General features: G+C 57.3%; 1 protein-coding gene across 2 annotated transcripts; it reads left to right on the forward strand.

The window, feature by feature from the left end:
• Positions 1-5,766: 5,766 nt before the first annotated feature.
• On the forward strand, positions 5,767-10,814 carry UBALD1 (UBA like domain containing 1). Of its 2 annotated transcripts, none has more exons than XM_082670539.1 (3): positions 5,767-5,964; positions 9,381-9,443; positions 9,767-10,814. In XM_082670539.1, exons 1-3 carry the CDS (start codon positions 5,845-5,847, stop codon positions 10,118-10,120), a joined length of 537 nt encoding a protein of 178 aa, XP_082526665.1. In that variant the 5' UTR covers positions 5,767-5,844; the 3' UTR covers positions 10,121-10,814. The 2 variants fall into 2 exon arrangements, with proteins under 2 accessions (XP_082526665.1, XP_082526666.1); XM_082670540.1 differs by having other exon boundaries at positions 5,770-5,877.
• Positions 10,815-17,508: the final 6,694 nt, after the last annotated feature.

The raw sequence follows: 17,508 nt of genomic DNA on the forward strand, positions 1-17,508 counted from the left end.
CCCACCCCCGGCTCGGCTCGGGGCCAGACGCCACGGCAGCCCTCCGCCCCCTGGGCCCGAGGCACCTCGGGAAATGGAGTCCCCTTGCCGCCGAGGGTGCCCGGCGGCGGCGCGGGATACCCACCTAGGAACTACATTTCCCAGGAAGCTCCTCGCCCGGGCTCGCTGAAGTTGTTGACAAACGGTCCGGGACAAACCAAATGGACCTGAGTCCAGAGGGGAGGAACCATCAACCACACTGCAAACTATCCTTTCCTTTGCATTCCAAGCACAAGACTAACATTGTAACTCTTTAGCCTTTTAATAATCTGTTCATACATAGATCTTGCTAGGAACCAACGCCTTCCATTTACTCCCTCTCTGAAATATCTCCCGGAGCATGGTTCTCCCCACTTCCCTGGGTTTAATCTCCTGGCCCGGCCAGCAGAGGGCAGACCCTTACCTGCCACCCGCAAAGAGCTGGGATGGAACCCAAGATTACCTGGAGCGGTGCACACAGGGGAAGGGAAGCAACTTTTCCGGAACTCTAGGCATCTCTTTGGCTCCACGTCCAGAATAATTCTTTGAAGACATAATTTTAAAGTCCCCCGTGGAGGCAGTAGACCTCTCCCCATTTTACATATAGGGAAACTGAGGCACAAAGAAGGGAGGGGGCCACACATAAGGGTGCTCAAGTTTACAAGAATCAGGGTTAGAGTTAAAGCCTCTTCGCAGATTGCAATGTACTTTCTTGGCTTTGTGACTCACACAAAACTCTGTAAGGCCAAGTGAGGATCTGTTTCTACCTACTTTTCATTTGAGAAACAGCAGTTCTGAGGAAGAAAGTGACTTCCCAAGACAAGCCTGTCTATCCAGAAAGGAGCTAGGGAGGGCAGAGGCTGTCTAAGAGTCTCAGATGGTAAATTCACCACAGTCCACATTAAAGTGAGTCCTACAACTTTCCAGACACCAGAACCCAGAATACAACCTTCCTATTTTCAGGGGACCTGGGAAGCCAAAAGTAATAAAAGAAGTGAGGGACTTGTGTTATTATAAGGGAGAGTCCAGGTCTTGGAGCCTGATTTAACCTCTTTGCCCTGCAACCAAGATCCCATTTACTGAGCACCTACTATGTGCCAGACATTGGTGTTGAAGGCTATGCACATATTCTCTCTTTTAATTCTCTGTTGTAGGTTCTACTTTCATTCCCAATTTACAGAAGAGGAAAGAGGCCAGAAGAAGTGAAGTACCCCACTCAGCTTGCATAGTAGATAAGTGGTAATAAAGCTGGAATTTGAACCAGGCCACTCCTCTTAATGCCACACTCCCCTGCCACCCCCAGCCCCTACCACCCCAGAGACAGGAATGCTCCAGTGCCAGATTCCCTGTCTCTTGCTCCCAGATGGGCCTGAAGACATCCCCACCCCATGTGACCTTTCTTCCCTTACTTTAAATTTCTTTCTGTTGAATCACATAACACTGTTGAATCATATATACACAAATAGGTATACCAACACAGCATTCAATTTATCGGTCTCTCTGCTTGTGGGGAGGGAAGGAGAGTACTGAGGGCCTAGATGTTCCCACTGAAAAATAACCCTAAGAGCATGTCCTCCCTACAGATAGTGGGCCAGGGCAGTCATTTCCATGGGCTGATGTTTGATCAATTAAACATTCCTCTTAATAGAGCTTTGGACTTCGGGTATATTTTTCTGTGCTTATCCATGCCCCGGTGGGAGACAGGCCCTTTTTGATTTGATACTGGTTCTACTATCAACATCTTCGCTGGTTCACTTATTTATTCAACAAATATTTATCATGCAGCTACAATGTGAAAAGCAATGAGACAGGCAAAGAGCCAGGAAATAGAGATTAAATGGTGAAACCACCAGATATGAAACATCTAGTGAGGAAACAGACACTACAGGCGAACAAGTGTATAAATACAAAATGTGGTGGGTGCTATAAGGGAATGGACTGAGGTGCAGTGAAATACTAGGAGAGACCTACTATTCATAGGGGAATCAGGGAAGGCTCCTCTGAGGAAGTGACATTTAAGCTAGGACTTGAAATACAAGTAAGAGCCAAGCAGGCAAACGCTGAGGGAGTAGGCAGCCCAGGTTCCAGGCAGGGAGAGCAGTATGTGCAAAGGCCCTGAGGAGCTGAGTAAGATCAATGAGCTCAAAGGCCAGTGTGGCTAGAATCAAGTAGGCAGGAGAGTTCAGGAACAGAGGTCAGGAGTGAGGCAGTGGCCGGATCTCAAGGCCCCTCAGTCAGCCAGTATCGGGTCCTTTGAAACATGAAGAAAGACCCTAGGCATACTTCATGGCTAGTATGAATCCCTCAAGTCGGCTTCTCAAGCCTTCTGAGGGGGCAGGATCCCTGCCTATTCATTCTTGTGCTCCCAGAGCCAGGCACCCAGTGGATGTCTGATAAACACATCTGTGGAGTGATTGAAGGAATGGAGGGGGAGAGGAGCCCGGGGTCCTGGGCCTACCATCAACTGGCTATGCCAACTTTGCCAAGGTCCTCAACCTCCCTGGACCTCAGGTAAGATGAAGGCATTGCCATAAATTCCTTTTATACCTCCATTCCCCCCCCATCTACTGGCCCCAGCTGTCAGGCCCAATCCGAGCCTGCTAAGAAATCCAAAGTCCACTCTCTAGCCAGGCTGATCCTGGCTGAAAACAAGGTTGTTTTTTCCTTCCCGCTGCCCCTGGGAAAACAAGCTGGCTGGGGGGCCATAGGGGCCAGAGGGGTGACCTTTGCTCCTGCTAGCCCCACCTGCCCCACCCAGCCAGCCAGCTGGCCTGGAAGAGCTCCTTCTGGGCTGAGCAAGTCTAGGCAGGTAACTGAGTAGTGCCCAGATGAGAGTGAGGGAAGGGGTGAAGGTACTTCCTGCCTCCCTAAGCAAGAAAAGCCCCCAGTGGTCCCTGCCAGGACAGTGCCCACCCTCCTTGGCCAGAAACACACCCTGCTGGCCCACTGGGTGCCTACTCTTTTCCACTGGCTCTGAACACTGTCAAGAGTGTAAGGAAGTTTGGATTCCAGCCTCGGTTTCCTTATCTGTAAAATGGGGCTTGGGTTCCCTACAGTGGTCCAGATGGAGGCAAAGAGGTGAGTGCTAAAATGGTGCTCTGAGCACCACAGGCATTAATCCCCCAGAGCAGTCCTGGGAGAGTTCTAAGCTGCTACCTTGGGTTCTACAAATGAAGGAACTGAAACTCAGGGCCAGAGAACCTTGTCCCAACATCAGAGTCATTAAGTGGCAGAGTCAAGACTAACAGCCAGGTCTGTCTGGCTCCAGAACCTGCTCACCTTCCACCATACCCTGTTGCTGTCCCAGTAGTAATAGTGATAGAGGTAATGACATTCAGAACTGCCCACCCCGTGCTGTGCTGAGCACTTTGTCCACATTAATTCACACTTATGATGCTTTGTGAAGGTGAGGGGCCATTTTTAATACGAGCAGAACTCTCCTGGCACCATCAAGATTTGCAAAAAATGGTGCAGCCTGAGTGATCCCCATGTGGCAGAAAGGGGCTGAAACCTTATTTCCTGAGTGGACTTGGGAAATAAGTCCCAAGGTGACTTCTGCCAGGGTTGAGGCACCCACCTGAAGGGGACACTGAGTCCTCTCCCTGCCAAAGGGCCAAGCTCCCATCTCCAGCCCTCAGAGGCCTTTTAGCAGTCCCACTGCTCCAGGCTCCCCTCCTTCCCCCAGCTATCCCGATGCCCCAGCCTCCCCGGAGCCCCCATAACCTTGGGAGCCTTCAGGTCCTGTCCACCATCTTCCATCCTCCTCCTCTTACCAGTCAAAGCCAGAATCCCCTGGAAGGGTTGAGGGACCCAGGAAGGGCTCCTCCCAGAGCCCTGCAGGTCCTCCTCCTCCCCCCAGGGTGGGACAGTTCCCTCCATTCAATCTAATTCTGCAACAAATCCCTGGGCAGGGACGGACTCCCCTGGAACCAGACTAACCTAGAACATCACCTGACCCGGACTGGTCCTCTCTGCCACCATCTGGTCTCCACACTGCTCAGCCACAGTGATCCTAATGCACACAACGGATCAGATGTAGTAAACCCCCTCAATGGCCTTTAGCCCACCATCTCCAAGGCCTGTGCCTGCTTCCTGAGGGTACTTTCCACACTTGCAATTCTACATCTCTTCTTGGGATTTTTCTTTTTTTAATTTATTTGGCTGCATTGGGTCCTCGTTGCTGTGCACGGGCTTTCTCTAGCTGTGGCAAGAGGGGGCTACTCTTCGTTGCAGTGCGCAGGCTTCTCATTGTGGTGGCTTCTCCTTGCGAAGCACAGGCTCTAGGTGCACGGGCTTCAGTAGTTGTGGCACACAGGCTTAGTTGCTCTGTGGCATGTGGGATCTTCCCGGACCAGGGTTCGAACTCGTGTCCCCTGCATTGGCAGGAGGATTCTTAACCACTGGGCCACCAGGGAAGTCCCTGTTCTTGGGATTTTTGATGCACGCCCCCACCCCACGCACCAGCCGACCCTTCTAGAGTTTGTTCTCTGCATCCCTGGCCAGATCAGAGCCAGGAACAGAGTAAGGGCCCAATAAAGAGTTGCTCAACTAATGAAACTGGTGTCCAGGGAGCGCGGGGAACCGGGATAAGGTCATTCTGAGCCGCAGTGACGAAGCCCCCGGCCCCAGCTCCGAATCCGCCCGGCCCCTACACTGCCGAGCGGCAACGTCAACCGGAAGCGGCGCGTGCGGAGCTGTAAACACAACCCTCAACACCCTACCTAGCGCTCTCCTCAGCCCCGCCCCCGCCCTCCACGTGACGCGCCCCGCCCGCCCCAACCCAGTGCCCGCCCCCGCTGTTGCCTCATTGGGCGGCCAGCTTTGTTTACCTTATATGGCCAGGTCCTAACACCTCCCGACAGCCCATTGGCTGAGACGCGGCCTCATTCACTTGACGTCACAAGGACTGAGCGATGCAAATAAACCAGGGCATTCTGGGAATGGGAGTTCGGGGCCGCCCCGGAACTGGCGCCGCGCGGTCCTAGAGTCCGCCTACTAAAAGCTGAGATTTCCGGCAAAGCGCACGAAATATTGCGTGGGAAAGTGCAAGCATCCCGCAGAGAGTATGCAGAGGCTCCAGAGACTGCTGGTCTCGCCTACCTGTCTCGGTCGCCATCCCTTCCTCTGACGTTCCTTGGGTCTACTGTGTGCTTGGCGGAGCGCCAGGCCGGGGAGGGACCCGTGTCACAAGTGGGCGACGCGAGCTTGTGCCCTGGGTGTTGGGGTGACTCGGAAGGCTTCCTGGAGGCGGTGACTTTAGGCAGAACCCTAAAGGGCAGATTAATTCATTCACTGAACGAGTATCTGTAGGCGCCTACTGTGTGCCAGGCTTTCGGGGCCTTATGGCCCTAGTGCTGTTGATTTGTGCCAAAATTCTTGGCCCATCCCCCTCCCCAATAGTGCGCCTACTCAACACAGAGGGATGCCAATCACATTGGGGTTCGGGATACTGGGATCTTGGTAAATACCCTGAGGCTGCGTTTGCGCCCATGCACAGTGTCTATGGCCCCCGTCTCCTGACCCCCGTCAGTTCAGTCACGGGCCTGGGTACATGCCCGTCCAGCTTCTGCACACAGTAGGCGCCCAACGCTCAGACACACCTTTGGCCCCGGGCCGGCCCGCAGCTCCCGGCCGAGCGCGGCGGAAGCGGCGCGGGACTACATCTCCCAGCATGCCCCCCGCGGCCCGGAGCGAGGCGAGGCTCGGTGAGTCAGAGCCGCACAGTAAATATTTGTATTAGCCGGAGCCGGCTCGCTAATGGTGGACGCGTGAGGCGAAGGAGCGCGCGGCGGCGGGAGGCCGGAGCGGGCAGGCGGCGGAGGCGCCATGTCCGTGAACATGGACGAGCTCAAGCACCAGGTCATGATCAACCAGTTCGTGTTGACGGCCGGCTGCGCAGCCGATCAGGCGAAGCAGCTGCTGCAGGCGGCCCACTGGCAGTTCGAGGTGCGCGGCCGGGCTGGGGCCGGGGCGCGGGTGTCCGTCCCGCGTGGCTACGCGTGCAGTGGAGCATGTGCGGGCCGGTGTGGACACGTGCCGCGGCGCGCTTGGCCGGGGTCGGGCCCGCGCACTCGGCCCGGAGCCCCGGCGGTCGCGCGCCCCGGCGGCTGGGCCGCAGAGCACACACGCGGCGTGCGGGTCAGGCCCGCGGCGCGGCCGCGTCTACGCGGTCCCCGGAAACGCCGCCCGCTCGGGGTGGGCGGAAGGGGCAGTCTGCCTCCCCCGGGCCCGAATCCCCGCCCCCCAAATTCCTGGGCGATCGGTTTTGGGGGCCCCCCTTTTTGTGCGGGTAACGGCCAGGGCGGGGCGGCGCCAAGGCCCAAACGGACAGACTGGCGGGCGGCCGGAAGGAGGACGCCCCAGGCCTGGGCCGAGCTGGGCCCACGCCGCCCCCGCCTTGGGAGCTGCGGGTTTAAGATGAGGGAGACCCGAGCCCGCGGTTGGAGCCGCCCGGTGGGTCTCAGGGTCTGAGGATCTGCGTGTGGGCTGGACAGCTCGGCGGCGCGTGTCCACGTACATGTGCATTTGTATTTACGCACGCGCCACGCTGCGCGTGGACATGTTGGCGCGCGTGCGCGCGTGTGTGTAAACACGCAGTCCACCGGGGCGCGGGTGCGGGGTGTGTACCCACACCACAGGTCGCCGTTTTGCAGACGGTGCTCTCGCGTGCGCACACGTGTACAGGTGTTGTGTCGGAGCCCCACACTACAGCTACGTGTGCATCTGTGTACCCTGCTCCAGAGGCGTGTCCAGGTGCTCTCCTCTGTGCTGGCCGGCGAATCTACCTGCACAGTGCATGGCATGATATACACGGTTCAGTAGCTTCTAGCTTTCAGCCAGCTGGGCAGGAGGTGGGGCTGCCCCAGCCTGGCCCCCACCTCCCCAGTCCTCCCCGACCCATAGGGCACTAGTGCCCAGGGCTTGTGCTGCCAAGAGGCCACCTGGCCTTCCCTACTCTGCCGCCCCAGAAATAACCCAGGATGGTATCTAGGGATGAGGCCAGAGCCCCTTGAGCTCTTCCCCTCACAAGTGTAAGGTCACAGCCCCAGCCAGTCTGTAGAGTCTGTGCCCAGCCCAGGCTTCAGAGCCTGGTTTCTAGATGGGGAGCAAGCTCAGGGAAGGTATTTGGGCCGTAGGAGGGACAGGGAGCCAGGGTACTCTGGAATTCAGCTTCCTGGGGGTGGGATGGGGATCAGAATTGCTGCCCGAAGGTTGGGACAGTCTGGGGAGGCAGTGGCCTGTCCACCCAGGGGAATCCTTGCTCACTTTCCTACCAGAGATCTCAGGGGGACTGCTAACCCTGCGGTGGTCCTCACATCACAAGATGGGAGGCTGCTCTGGCTCTCTGAGCAGGTCCCACTCTCTGGCCTCAGTTTCCTCAGCTGTACCTGGGGCATGTGAGTTGACCTCTAAGGAGTGAATGGCCAACCCCGGCAGCCCCACCCTGCAGGAAGCTCCCCAATCAGCCCGTTTGTCTCAAGAGCTGGATGTGGCAAAACTTGCAAAACCACATTCATGGCAGTTTGCTTGAGTCCCACATCTGCATACACGGCTCCCCCGTCTGCCTGGGGCTGGGCAGGCAGGTAGGTGTCCGGTCTGCCTGGGGCTGGGCAGGCAGGTGTCCGGTGGGAAGCGGCCCTGCCTGTCCGCACTCTCAGCCCAGCCCACAGAGCCTGGCACCAGCCTGGCAGTCACTCAGGCAGCACTGGTTGGTGTCGCTTGGTCACAGGACTTGAAAATGTAACTTTGAAAATGGAAATGCCTGGGGAAAAACTCTGATCTCAGGAGGGGCAGGAGCAGCTTGCAGACTGGGGAGCTCTGGTGGCCCCCAGGGTAGGAGCCCTGTGCGCCAGGCTCCCTGAATCTCAGTTTCACCATGTGTAAAATGGGGAGGCGGATAGTAGGGAGGTCTGCTTAAGGTAAAAATGGATTGTGAACATCCAATCCTTAGGTCTTCCTGGGAGTGAGTGGGGTTCCTTGTGGTAAACTCCCCTCTGTGCCCTCCTCCCTGGCTGGCTGCACACTTGGACTGAGGGCTGGCGCAGCAGGAGGCCTTGTTTTTGGGTCATACTCTCTGTGATTCAGGTGTTAATGGGGACAGAAGGCTGCTGGAGGGGGACCTGTGTGCTTTAAGGTTGGGGGTGCTTTAGGAAGGCAGGAAAAGGGCAGCCGTTTCTCCCTGGAATCCTCACACACAGCAATGGCCTTCAGAATTGCCGTTGGGGGAGGAATGGTTTGGTGGGTCCCTTGGGGCTCCTGGGGGTGTGTGTCACAAGGAGGTGCTTAGAGATCAAGGCCCTCCCCGCAGCTCCCACACCCATGTTTGGGGACACTGGGGTAGGGCATCTCCAGCAGGAAATTCCCAGAGTAATTCACTTGAATTTAATAATAAAACCCCTAGGGTAAGCCCTAGAAGCCAGGCTGGGTTTCTGGGTGTGTTGGGAGTGGGGGAGGGGCTGACAGCGCTGGGCTGTGGGGTGGTGAGCCCGAGGGGGGAGCCATGGAGGGCAGAGCTGCCTGCAGACCCTTCACACACTTGACGGGCTCCCTCACCCAGCACTTTCGCAAGAGCAGCTGGTTCCTTTATTTTCCTGGATGCCTCTCCTGCAGGGGTCGAACCAGGACACACCAATGCCAGCGGAGGCCACCCTGGGGCCCCTCCTCCCAGCCCCCCAGGGTCACTAGAGGAGCTTGTCTGACCCAGGCCAGCTGCCACCCCCTTTCTCACCCACTTCTCACAGTCCTGGGTGCATACCCCACTTCAGCCTTCCTCCTGCTCCACCACCTTGAGAACATTCCAAGGAAGGCTCAGGTAACTGGACAGGGGTGCAAACCCCAGACCATCCTACTTAATTCCGGCTCTCCCAGCTGGACCGTGGATCTCCGGAGGTCACTGCGGCTAGGGAGGGGAACCTGCAAGCCACCTAGTCCCATCACCCTGTGGTGCAGACGGAGAAACTGAGAACCAGGGCAGAGTCCCTTGGCCAGCCTAGGAGAGGAGCAGGTGGGTTACACATTCAACATCTGGGTGCCTTTGCTGTCCTCTGGCTCATAGACAAGGAAACTGAGGCTCAGGGAGGAGTAGGGACTTGCCATCCATGGAGTTGGTGGCAGTAGGGCTAGAATCTGCCGGAGGCCTTTCCCCATGAGACAGGCCCCCATGTCAGGTGAGCTGGAAGCACTTGGCAGCCAGGTGGCAGGCAGTGTCATGAGGGTCCTCCCCACCCACCAGACCTGCCCAGAGGTCCACAGTGCCTCTTTGGGCTGCGGCGAGGGTCGAGGGATGACAGGCATGCTGCCTTAACTTGCCAGGCCAGGGCCACAGGGGTCCTGAGGGTAAGCGTGGGCCTTTCTTCCCGCAGACGGCCCTCAGCGCCTTTTTCCAAGAGACCAACATCCCCTACAGCCACCATCACCACCAGATGGTAAGTGTCCCCTGCAGCCCCAGGGGCAGCCCTGCGGGGCTGTCCCAGTTCAGGGCAGGGGGAAGCCACCCAGGGCCAAGGAAGGTGCAGTGGCTCTTGGCCACGGAAGAGCCGCTGGGATGGGACTCCTGGGAGCCTGGCAGCAGGCACAGTGGGCTAGCCCATCTCGGACACCACACCTTTCCTCTGTGAGCTCCTGGCTGGTGGACCGCCTGCAGGGTGGGGTGCCTCCAGGGAAGGGGCATGTGTCTCCTCGTGGGAGCCCGGGGCCCTTCCAGAAAGGGGGTGCTCACCCCTCCCTCTCTGTTCCTCTTCCCCCACAGATGTGCACTCCAGCCAACACCCCCGCCACGCCCCCCAACTTCCCCGATGCCCTCACCATGTTCTCCCGTCTCAAGGCCTCCGAGAGCTTCCACAGCGGAGGCAGCGGCAGCCCGATGGCCGCCACGGCCACGTCGCCCCCGCCGCACTTCCCACTCGCCACCACCGGCAGCTTCGCGGCACCCAGCTGGCCGGCTGCGGCCTCGCCCCCAGGGGGGGCACAGCACCACCAGCCGCAGCAGCCGCCCCTGTGGACTCCGGCACCCCCTTCCCCGGTGTCAGACTGGCCGCCCCTGGTCCCCCAACAGGCCGCCTCAGAACCCAGAGCCCACCCTGCCATGGAGGCCGAGAGATAAGGGAGGCCCCTCCCCCCTCCCGGAGGCCAGAACCCCGTGGGGCGGGGGAGAGGACGTCTCTGCGGGCCCCCTTCACCCTCTGCACCCCCATTCCCCAGAGCCCTGGGGGGGAGAGACCGGACCCTTGTGCCAGTACGCAGGCTGCCCGCACGCGTACCGAGCAGCGCGGGCCTGCGGCACCCAGCTTTCATGGATTTGGTTCAGAGTCGTCTGGGTGCTGGTGGACAGAACCTCAGAGAACAAGCAGCCTTCCCCCGAGGACTCACCTGCCCCACCCCACCCCAGGGGGCTGCGGAGCTCTCTGGGGCTGGTGGGCCTAGATCCCCACCCTCGGGAATGCAGAGCCTTCTCCGCATGTGTGCGTGTCGCTGTGTCTGTGTATTTATATGTATGTCGCTCTTCGAGAAGCAACCTAGTTTATGGGGCAGCTGGACTTTGCATGTTAGAGTGAGCCCCCTCTCCCCTTGTCCGCCGTCCCTCTCCCCAGGGCCTTGCCCCTCTCCCCTGCCCCCTGGGCAGTCAGCCTTGCTGTTCCCTGCAGAGAAAAGGATTGTGGGAAACTCCAGGACTCTTCCCACCCATCCCCCAGCGCCTGCCTGCTGGGGCTGCCTGCATGCCTCCCCAGAGCCCGGGGGTACCCCATCCCCAGTTCCTTTCCCCCTTTTAACAAAGGAGAAGAAAGAGTTCCAAACCACCACCAGGCTCTGTGGTCTTGCCTCGTATCCTAAGCTTTGCTGCCAGCTGGCCCAGTGTGGAGGGGGAGGGAGCCAACGGAGCCCAGAGCAGGGGCCCACCCCCCAGTCCCGCCTGGCTCCACACCGCTCCTGTCTGTTGCTGTGTTTTCAACCACAACATGCTCTGGAATCTTCCTGCCCACCCCAGGCTTTTCCCATGAAGTTAGTTCCTGCCCTGTGTTCCCAGAACCCCTGCCTCCATCTGCTCACCCTTCCCCCGTCCGACTGGACAGATCCCGACCTCCAGGGCTAACAGCTGCCTTCCGGTCTGCCAGGGTTTCACAGAGGACTTTTCTTCCTGGCTTAGGGCCCCAGTGACTGGCTGCAGGCTGGACCCTCAGCCCAACCTCCAGCAAATATGCTGTGTGGGCAGGGCCCTCCCTTGGGGAGGCACAGGACACAGCACCCGTAGTAAGATAGCAGGCTTGGCTGCAGAGCCCGTGGGGGCTAGCAGCAGGGACCGGACAAGGCTGAGCAGAGTCTAACCCGCAGCTCAAACCTTTGGTTGCTAAGGAGACGAACCACTCGGGCAACAGTGGATCCCCGGCTGCTATCAAGCCAGGCTAGGGCAGGCACCTGTTCTTGCTCCAAGGGAGAAGCCAGGGCGCCCCACTCTGTCCTGGGCAGCCTGTACCAGTGGAGGGCATCCCTGGGGCGGCTTTGGGAGAAGGTAGCCTTGGCTTTGTACCCCTTCGTGACGAGCTAGAACGTGGGGAAGGAAGGAGGCGGGGGCCTCTGCAGCTCTTCACTGACAGACCTTACTCCCTAATCCGGGAGAGCCTGCCAGCACTCAGCCCTCTGTGGACGGCGTCTGGGTTGGGGAGTTCTATTTTGGAAGGTCTCCTGCTTGACAGGTGTCTCAGCGCCTGCCATCAACAGTTCTGCTCTCGCTCCCCAGGGATGCCGTGCTGCCACTTAGCCTCACCTCTGCCCTGTTGGAGCCTGGACAGGCTCTGCGGACCACTGTCTGTCCCCGCTTATCACTGAAGACTGACTGCGGCGCCCCTGCTCTAGCTGTTGCTTATGTTCTGGAAGTGTGTCCTCACCTTGAAGCCCACCCTTCTAATAGCCTTCAGAGGAGGCGCAGCTCTGTCTGGGGTGCCTGTGGTGAGGGAATTGCGGGATGGGGCAGGATGAGAAGGGGGAGGCTGCCCTAGGCCTCTTTACTTTCATCCTTTTGGATGGAAGACAATTCTCAGGGAGCTGCCACATCTCCCTCTAAGTGTAGGAAAAATGGTTTGTAGAGGCAAGTAAGTATTTCTGGGTTATCTGTGACATGGGGGTTATCTGTAACAGTGTGCCTGAGCTCCCCAGTGCGCAGATTACTGAGGTGGCCGTATGCGTTGGAGCCACACAAGACAGTGTACAGTCCAGAATGTGCACTCAGCCTACCCCCAGGTGGGCCCCTGGGTGGCCTGTAAGTGATCCACACCCTTGCTGCTCAAAGTGTGGTTCCCAGACCAGCGGCATAACCTGGGAACTTGTTAGAGATGCAGGACCTCAGCCCCCAGCCCAGATCTACTGAAACAGAATCTGCTTCTGACAGGATCCTCACGTGCCCAGTGGACATTCAAGGGTGAGAATGTCCCAACCTGACCAAGCTTAGTTCTGTTTCTGGAGGCCCCCACGGGCTGGGCCTGGAGGTCCCTGGTGGTCTCATTAGGGCTGGCAGGGACTTGAGGTTCCTGTAGATCCAGCTCTTCTAGCGTGGGCACTCTAGACATCGGAGGCTGGGTCCTTCTCTGCCATGGGCACATCCTGTATGCTGTGAGATGTTGAGCAGTATCCCTGGCCCCTTCCCATGAGTAGATGCCAGGAGCAGCCCCCAGTTGTGACAACCAAAAATGTCTATAGGCACAGTGAAACATCCCCTGGAAGCAAAGTCACCCCAGTGGAGAGATCCCACGCTGCCTGTGGTTCCGTAGCTGGCTGCACAGCATGGCCTCCAGGGAGCTCCCAGGCCCCACGGCATCAGAATCCCTGGGGAGGCCCTGACAGTACAGTTTTAAACATTCCCCAGGATATCAGTGATCGACTTGTGAATGTACTAAAAACCACTCAATCGTATACTTTAAAAACTGTATGGGGGCTTCTCTGGTGGCGCAGTGGTTGAGAATCTACCTGCCAATGCAGGGGACACGGGTTCGATCCCTGGTCTGGGAAGATCCCACATGCCGTAGAGCAACTAAGCCCGTGCGCCACAACTACTGAGCCTGTACTCTAGAGCCCGTGAGCCACAACTACTGAGCCTGTGTGCCGCAACTACTGAAGCCCACGCGCCTAGAGCCTGTGCTCCACAACGAGAGAAACCACCGCAACGAGAAGCCTGCACGCTGCAACGAAGAGTAGCCCCCGCTCACCACAATTAGAGAAAGCCCGCATGCAGCAACAAAGACCCAACACAGTCAAAAATAAATAAAATAAATAAATTTATAAAAAACTGTATGGCATGACACTTATGTGTCATAGCTGTTATTAAAAGTAGAATGGTTCCCGGGTGATTCTGATGCAACACAAGCCCCTCGTGGCAGCTGGGAGCCACCAGACTCGTGACCCTCCAGCATGCAGAGCACAAGGGTCCCTTGGGTCCTTGAGGCAACTGTTCTGGAGGAGGGCCCAGGAATCTGATTTCTCTCTTTTTAAAAATTTTTTTAATGGACTTTATTTTTTAAAGCAGTTTTGTTTTTTTTAATTCTGTTTTTGAATTTTATTTTATTTTTTATATAGCAGGTTCTTATTAGTTATCTGTTTTATACATATTAGTGTGTATATGTCAATCCCAATATCCCAATTCATCCCACCACCACCACTTTCTCCCCTAGGTGTCCATATGTTTGTTGTCTACATCTGTGTCTCTATTTCTGCCCTGCAAACTGGTTAGGAATCTGATTTCTAACAAGGGCCCCAGGCACAGCGGAAACTGGAGCAGGAGGGGGCAGAGGGCAGGGCTGGAGCTTTCCAGCAATGCTGAGGCCCTGCCAGGTGTGAGCCTCTGAGCATCTCTCAGGCAAGCAAAGGGGTCAGGAAAACTCACTCAAGGGGAGCTAGAGGTGGGACAACATAGATGCCACGTGACCCAGAACTCAAGGGCAGCACAGAACCAGGAACTTCAATTTCCCCAAACCTTGAGTCTCAGAAGCAAAACTGAAGGAGTCAGTAACCACCTACTACACGTTCAAGTGTAAACTGGCTAAAAAGCAAAGCTGCTGATGTAGGAACGGAAGAGACTCACATTTACAGCCATCCTCAGCTGTCCACCTCGGGCACCTCCTAGGAGCTGCCTCAGCAGCACACAGAGACCAGCCTTGTCACCTCAAAAGTCCAGCCTCTGGGCTTCGTCACCACTAGACTTGAGCTCCAGATCGCTCTCTTTCCAAGATTCCATTGTGAAAACACCATTTGCATCCATGAGGTTGCTGGAAAGAATGTGATTGGAGCTCTCATTTCTGAAGAGGGTACATGGCAGCATGTGGAATGGAGGCCCGGCCTCCCCAGGTGACAAGCGGTGGGTGAGCCCTTCAGGTCTGATGTTAAATGATCAGGGCGTGGCTGTCTTAGGGGTTTGCAGATTCACAGGCCTCTGATATGTGCTGTTGGGCTTGATTTGTCGGCCAGCACTTTAAAATCAGGAGAGTTAAATAAAAAAAATTAAAAAAAAAATCAGGAGAGTTTACAAGAAAAGCCTCACTTCTGGCTTACCTTGGAAAATTTGTAATATCTGGACCAAGTTCCCTTAAGGCCACAAATGGTTGAAGCTGACCACCACGGTGGGGACATAGCTCAGCGTGTCCCTGGCCAGCCAGCCACTCCTCTGCCCACCATGGACATGTGCGTGTCCAGCGTCTGTCTTGCATCTGCTGGAATCTCTGAAGGGGATTTGCTCTTCATCAGGAGCATCTGTGGAAGTAAATGTCCTGCTCTGTAGCGTGGCAGGGTGGGGGGTGGGGACCTGGGTGTGTGGGGGGGTGAATGGAGGCTCTGAAATGCTTTCTGTGGGCAGGCAGGGCTCCTCCTTCAGAGCTTTAAAGAGAAGGGCTTGTTCTGAGATTCCCTTGGATGAAGGTGGATTCTCCCAGGGCCGCTGAGAGCCCCCAGGGCTCTCTGGGAACACATTGTGGCCGCTGCAGAAAACCACACCGCTCTGGAGACTGGCCCCCCAGCCCAGTGGCGGGCAGGGCTGTTGTGGCCCTGGAGGTCTCTGAGGGGCTTTTTATAGCAGGACTCATCTGAGGACAGATGAGGGTTTTGACTCCAGCCCCCGCCGCGGGAGGGGAGGGGAGGGCCCACTTCCTGGAGGCCTGTCAGTGGCGCAGCACGAGGTGCTGGGAGCCTGTTGGCAGAGTCCTGCTCTGCTTTCTGGGGCCGTTTCTCATCTGGGGAATATGAGGTGTAAATACTGGGGATCTCATTTTCTATGGATCCTGGGGAAGCCATGAGCAAGAGGAAGAAAGGGGAGAGAGAAGAGAAGCCCCTCTCTGGAGGTTGTGTGTGTGTGTGTGTATGTGTGTGGAGGGTCTCTGCCTAGAGCTCCCAAATCTGTGGAAAGTCAGGGGTCAAGCCAGCCAAGACGGTGGTGCCAGGGGGACCTGTGTGTCCCTAAGAAGTCCCTGCACAGAATGTCCTCCCTCCAGTGCCTCCTGGTGGCCTGCTTTTGGGTACTGGTGGTGCCTTTTACCAAGGCAGATCATCTTGTTTGGGACATGTTTGCTGTTGTTTATACCTTAGGGTTAATGAGTTTGTGGTCTTTGAAAGAAAGAAAATGTTCAGTGACCCTTTTACTTGCATCGGTAGGTTATGGGGCTGGGTTTGGGGGTGCAGAGCAATCACCACGCTGCACCTCGAGGCAGGACCCTCTGCTCGGCAGCAGGCATCTCATTCGTGCCCCTCATACCAGGCCAGCCCACATGCTTCCCTCTCCACATGACTGATTCATCTCAGTCTTTTGTTTGTTTTGTTTTGGCTGCACCACATGGTTTGTGGGATCTTAGTTCCCCAACCAGGGATCGAACCTGGGCCCTTGGCAGTGAAAGCCCGGAGTCCTATCCACTGGACCATCAGGGAATTCCTTCTTGGTCTTCAAACTGAAAGTTCCAGGGATCCCCTTCACTCCCAGGCAGACCAGGATGGTTGGTCACCCTACTCCTTGTCCAGCTTGGCCCTGCCACTGTGTCCCAGGCCAGGAGCTGTGGTCCCCCCTGCAGAAGAGGAAGCTGGACCCAGGGCCTCCAAAAATTCCCACTCTACTGACCCCATCCCCAGTTCTGTCTGCTCCCCAAGCACCTTCCCCTGCTGGGATGGGGTGGGCCACCCTTCTGAGCAGCAGCCCCAGGAGTAGGTGCAGTACCTCCCTCCCAGCTGCCAAGACCTGCAGGTCCCACCCCCAGGGGTGGGGCTAGAATAGGCAAGCCTTGTCCTTGGCAAAGATCCTGCCTGCACCTCCCACCTGGGATCAGGTCAAAGGTTGGCTTCCCTACCAACCCCCACGGGAGATAGAACTGTCATCTTCAAGATGGCTCCTGGCTGGCTGCAGTTGGGTTCATGGTTCCCCACCTTTCAAAGCACCCAGTAGGCCTGTCAGTATGAAAATGGTTACACAGTGACCTACCTGGGTCTTGCTCCTCGCTCCCTGGGCTGCAGGAACCCACTCAAGCACTGATTCCATTGGTAAATCTGAGAAATGGGCTGGGAAGGCAGCTACGAGGGGCTGAAAGAGCAGGGCTTGGATGCCTGTGGTTCCACACATGTCAAGGCTGCAGTGCAGGAGACAAGCCTGACCACACCTGGCATGGGCGTGTCCCTAAGAGCCCCCACCTCTCCATCTGCCCGAGCCCAGGCCACACCTCCTTTTCCTGAAAGTTGGACCCCTCATACCTGTGTACAGCACCCACCCAAGAAGTACAGCCTTCTGGACAGGTGGCCGGAGAGCTAAGGCCTCACTGTGTGACCCTGGGCAAGTCACACCACTGCCCCTCCCACAGGCCCGTGATCTGCCCACCACACAGGACCAGGGCCACACGGGGCACTTTGCCACGGGGCGACCAACGTGACGGGGTAGGGGCGGTTTGTTGTGATTCTCTGCTGAGACTCAGCCATGGTGGTTCTGGACAGTGGTTCTGGGAGGCTGACCCTGGGCTGATGGCCCGAGGAAGGACTGGCAGGTCCACCCACCCATGTGGGACTGGCAAGGCCTCCCCTCGCAGAGGGCATGGGGCCAGTCACCCTTATCCACAATCAGAAAAGTGAAAGATTTTACTCTGGGGAGAAGCTGACAAAAACACTCATCTGTGATATGGGGGTGGGGCCAGGGATGCACTGGCCAGTATCCCCCAAGGCGGTGTAGGTCACCTGGGTCAGGAAGAGCTCGGCCTCATTTGGACACAGTCCTTGGAGAAAGAAAAGAGAAGTCAGGAGTGGTTGCAGGTGAGGAGCAGGGGGAGGGGGAGGCAGGGCTGGGGGACAACTGGTGGGGAGGGGCAGGCACGCAGCATCCAGGACTCCTTTGGCCGCCCGTCCAGAGAACCCTCCTCCATGCCAGCACCCTGGCTCCCCCAGGCGGACCCCCGGGCAGCTTGCCCACCCCACTCCCTGACTTGCTCCAGGAGCCTCTGGTGGATGTTTGGGGGAGCCATGCCCCAAAACTATTCAGAGGGAAAT

Source organism: Grampus griseus, assembly GCF_964374135.1.
Source record: "Grampus griseus genome assembly, chromosome: 14".
Taxonomy (NCBI): Eukaryota; Metazoa; Chordata; class Mammalia; order Artiodactyla; family Delphinidae; genus Grampus; species Grampus griseus.

What these genes read in the sequence shown, in the direction of transcription:
- UBALD1 (XM_082670539.1), top strand. Translation starts at nt 5,845, where the DNA reads ATGTCCGTGAACATGGACGAGCTCAAGCACCAGGTCATGATCAACCAG. An exon ending in CGGCCCACTGGCAGTTCGAG is followed by an intron (nt 5,965 to 9,380) that starts GTGCGCGGCCGG and finishes TTCTTCCCGCAG; the next exon opens with ACGGCCCTCAGCGCCTTTTT. An exon ending in GCCACCATCACCACCAGATG is followed by an intron (nt 9,444 to 9,766) that starts GTAAGTGTCCCC and finishes CTTCCCCCACAG; the next exon opens with ATGTGCACTCCAGCCAACAC.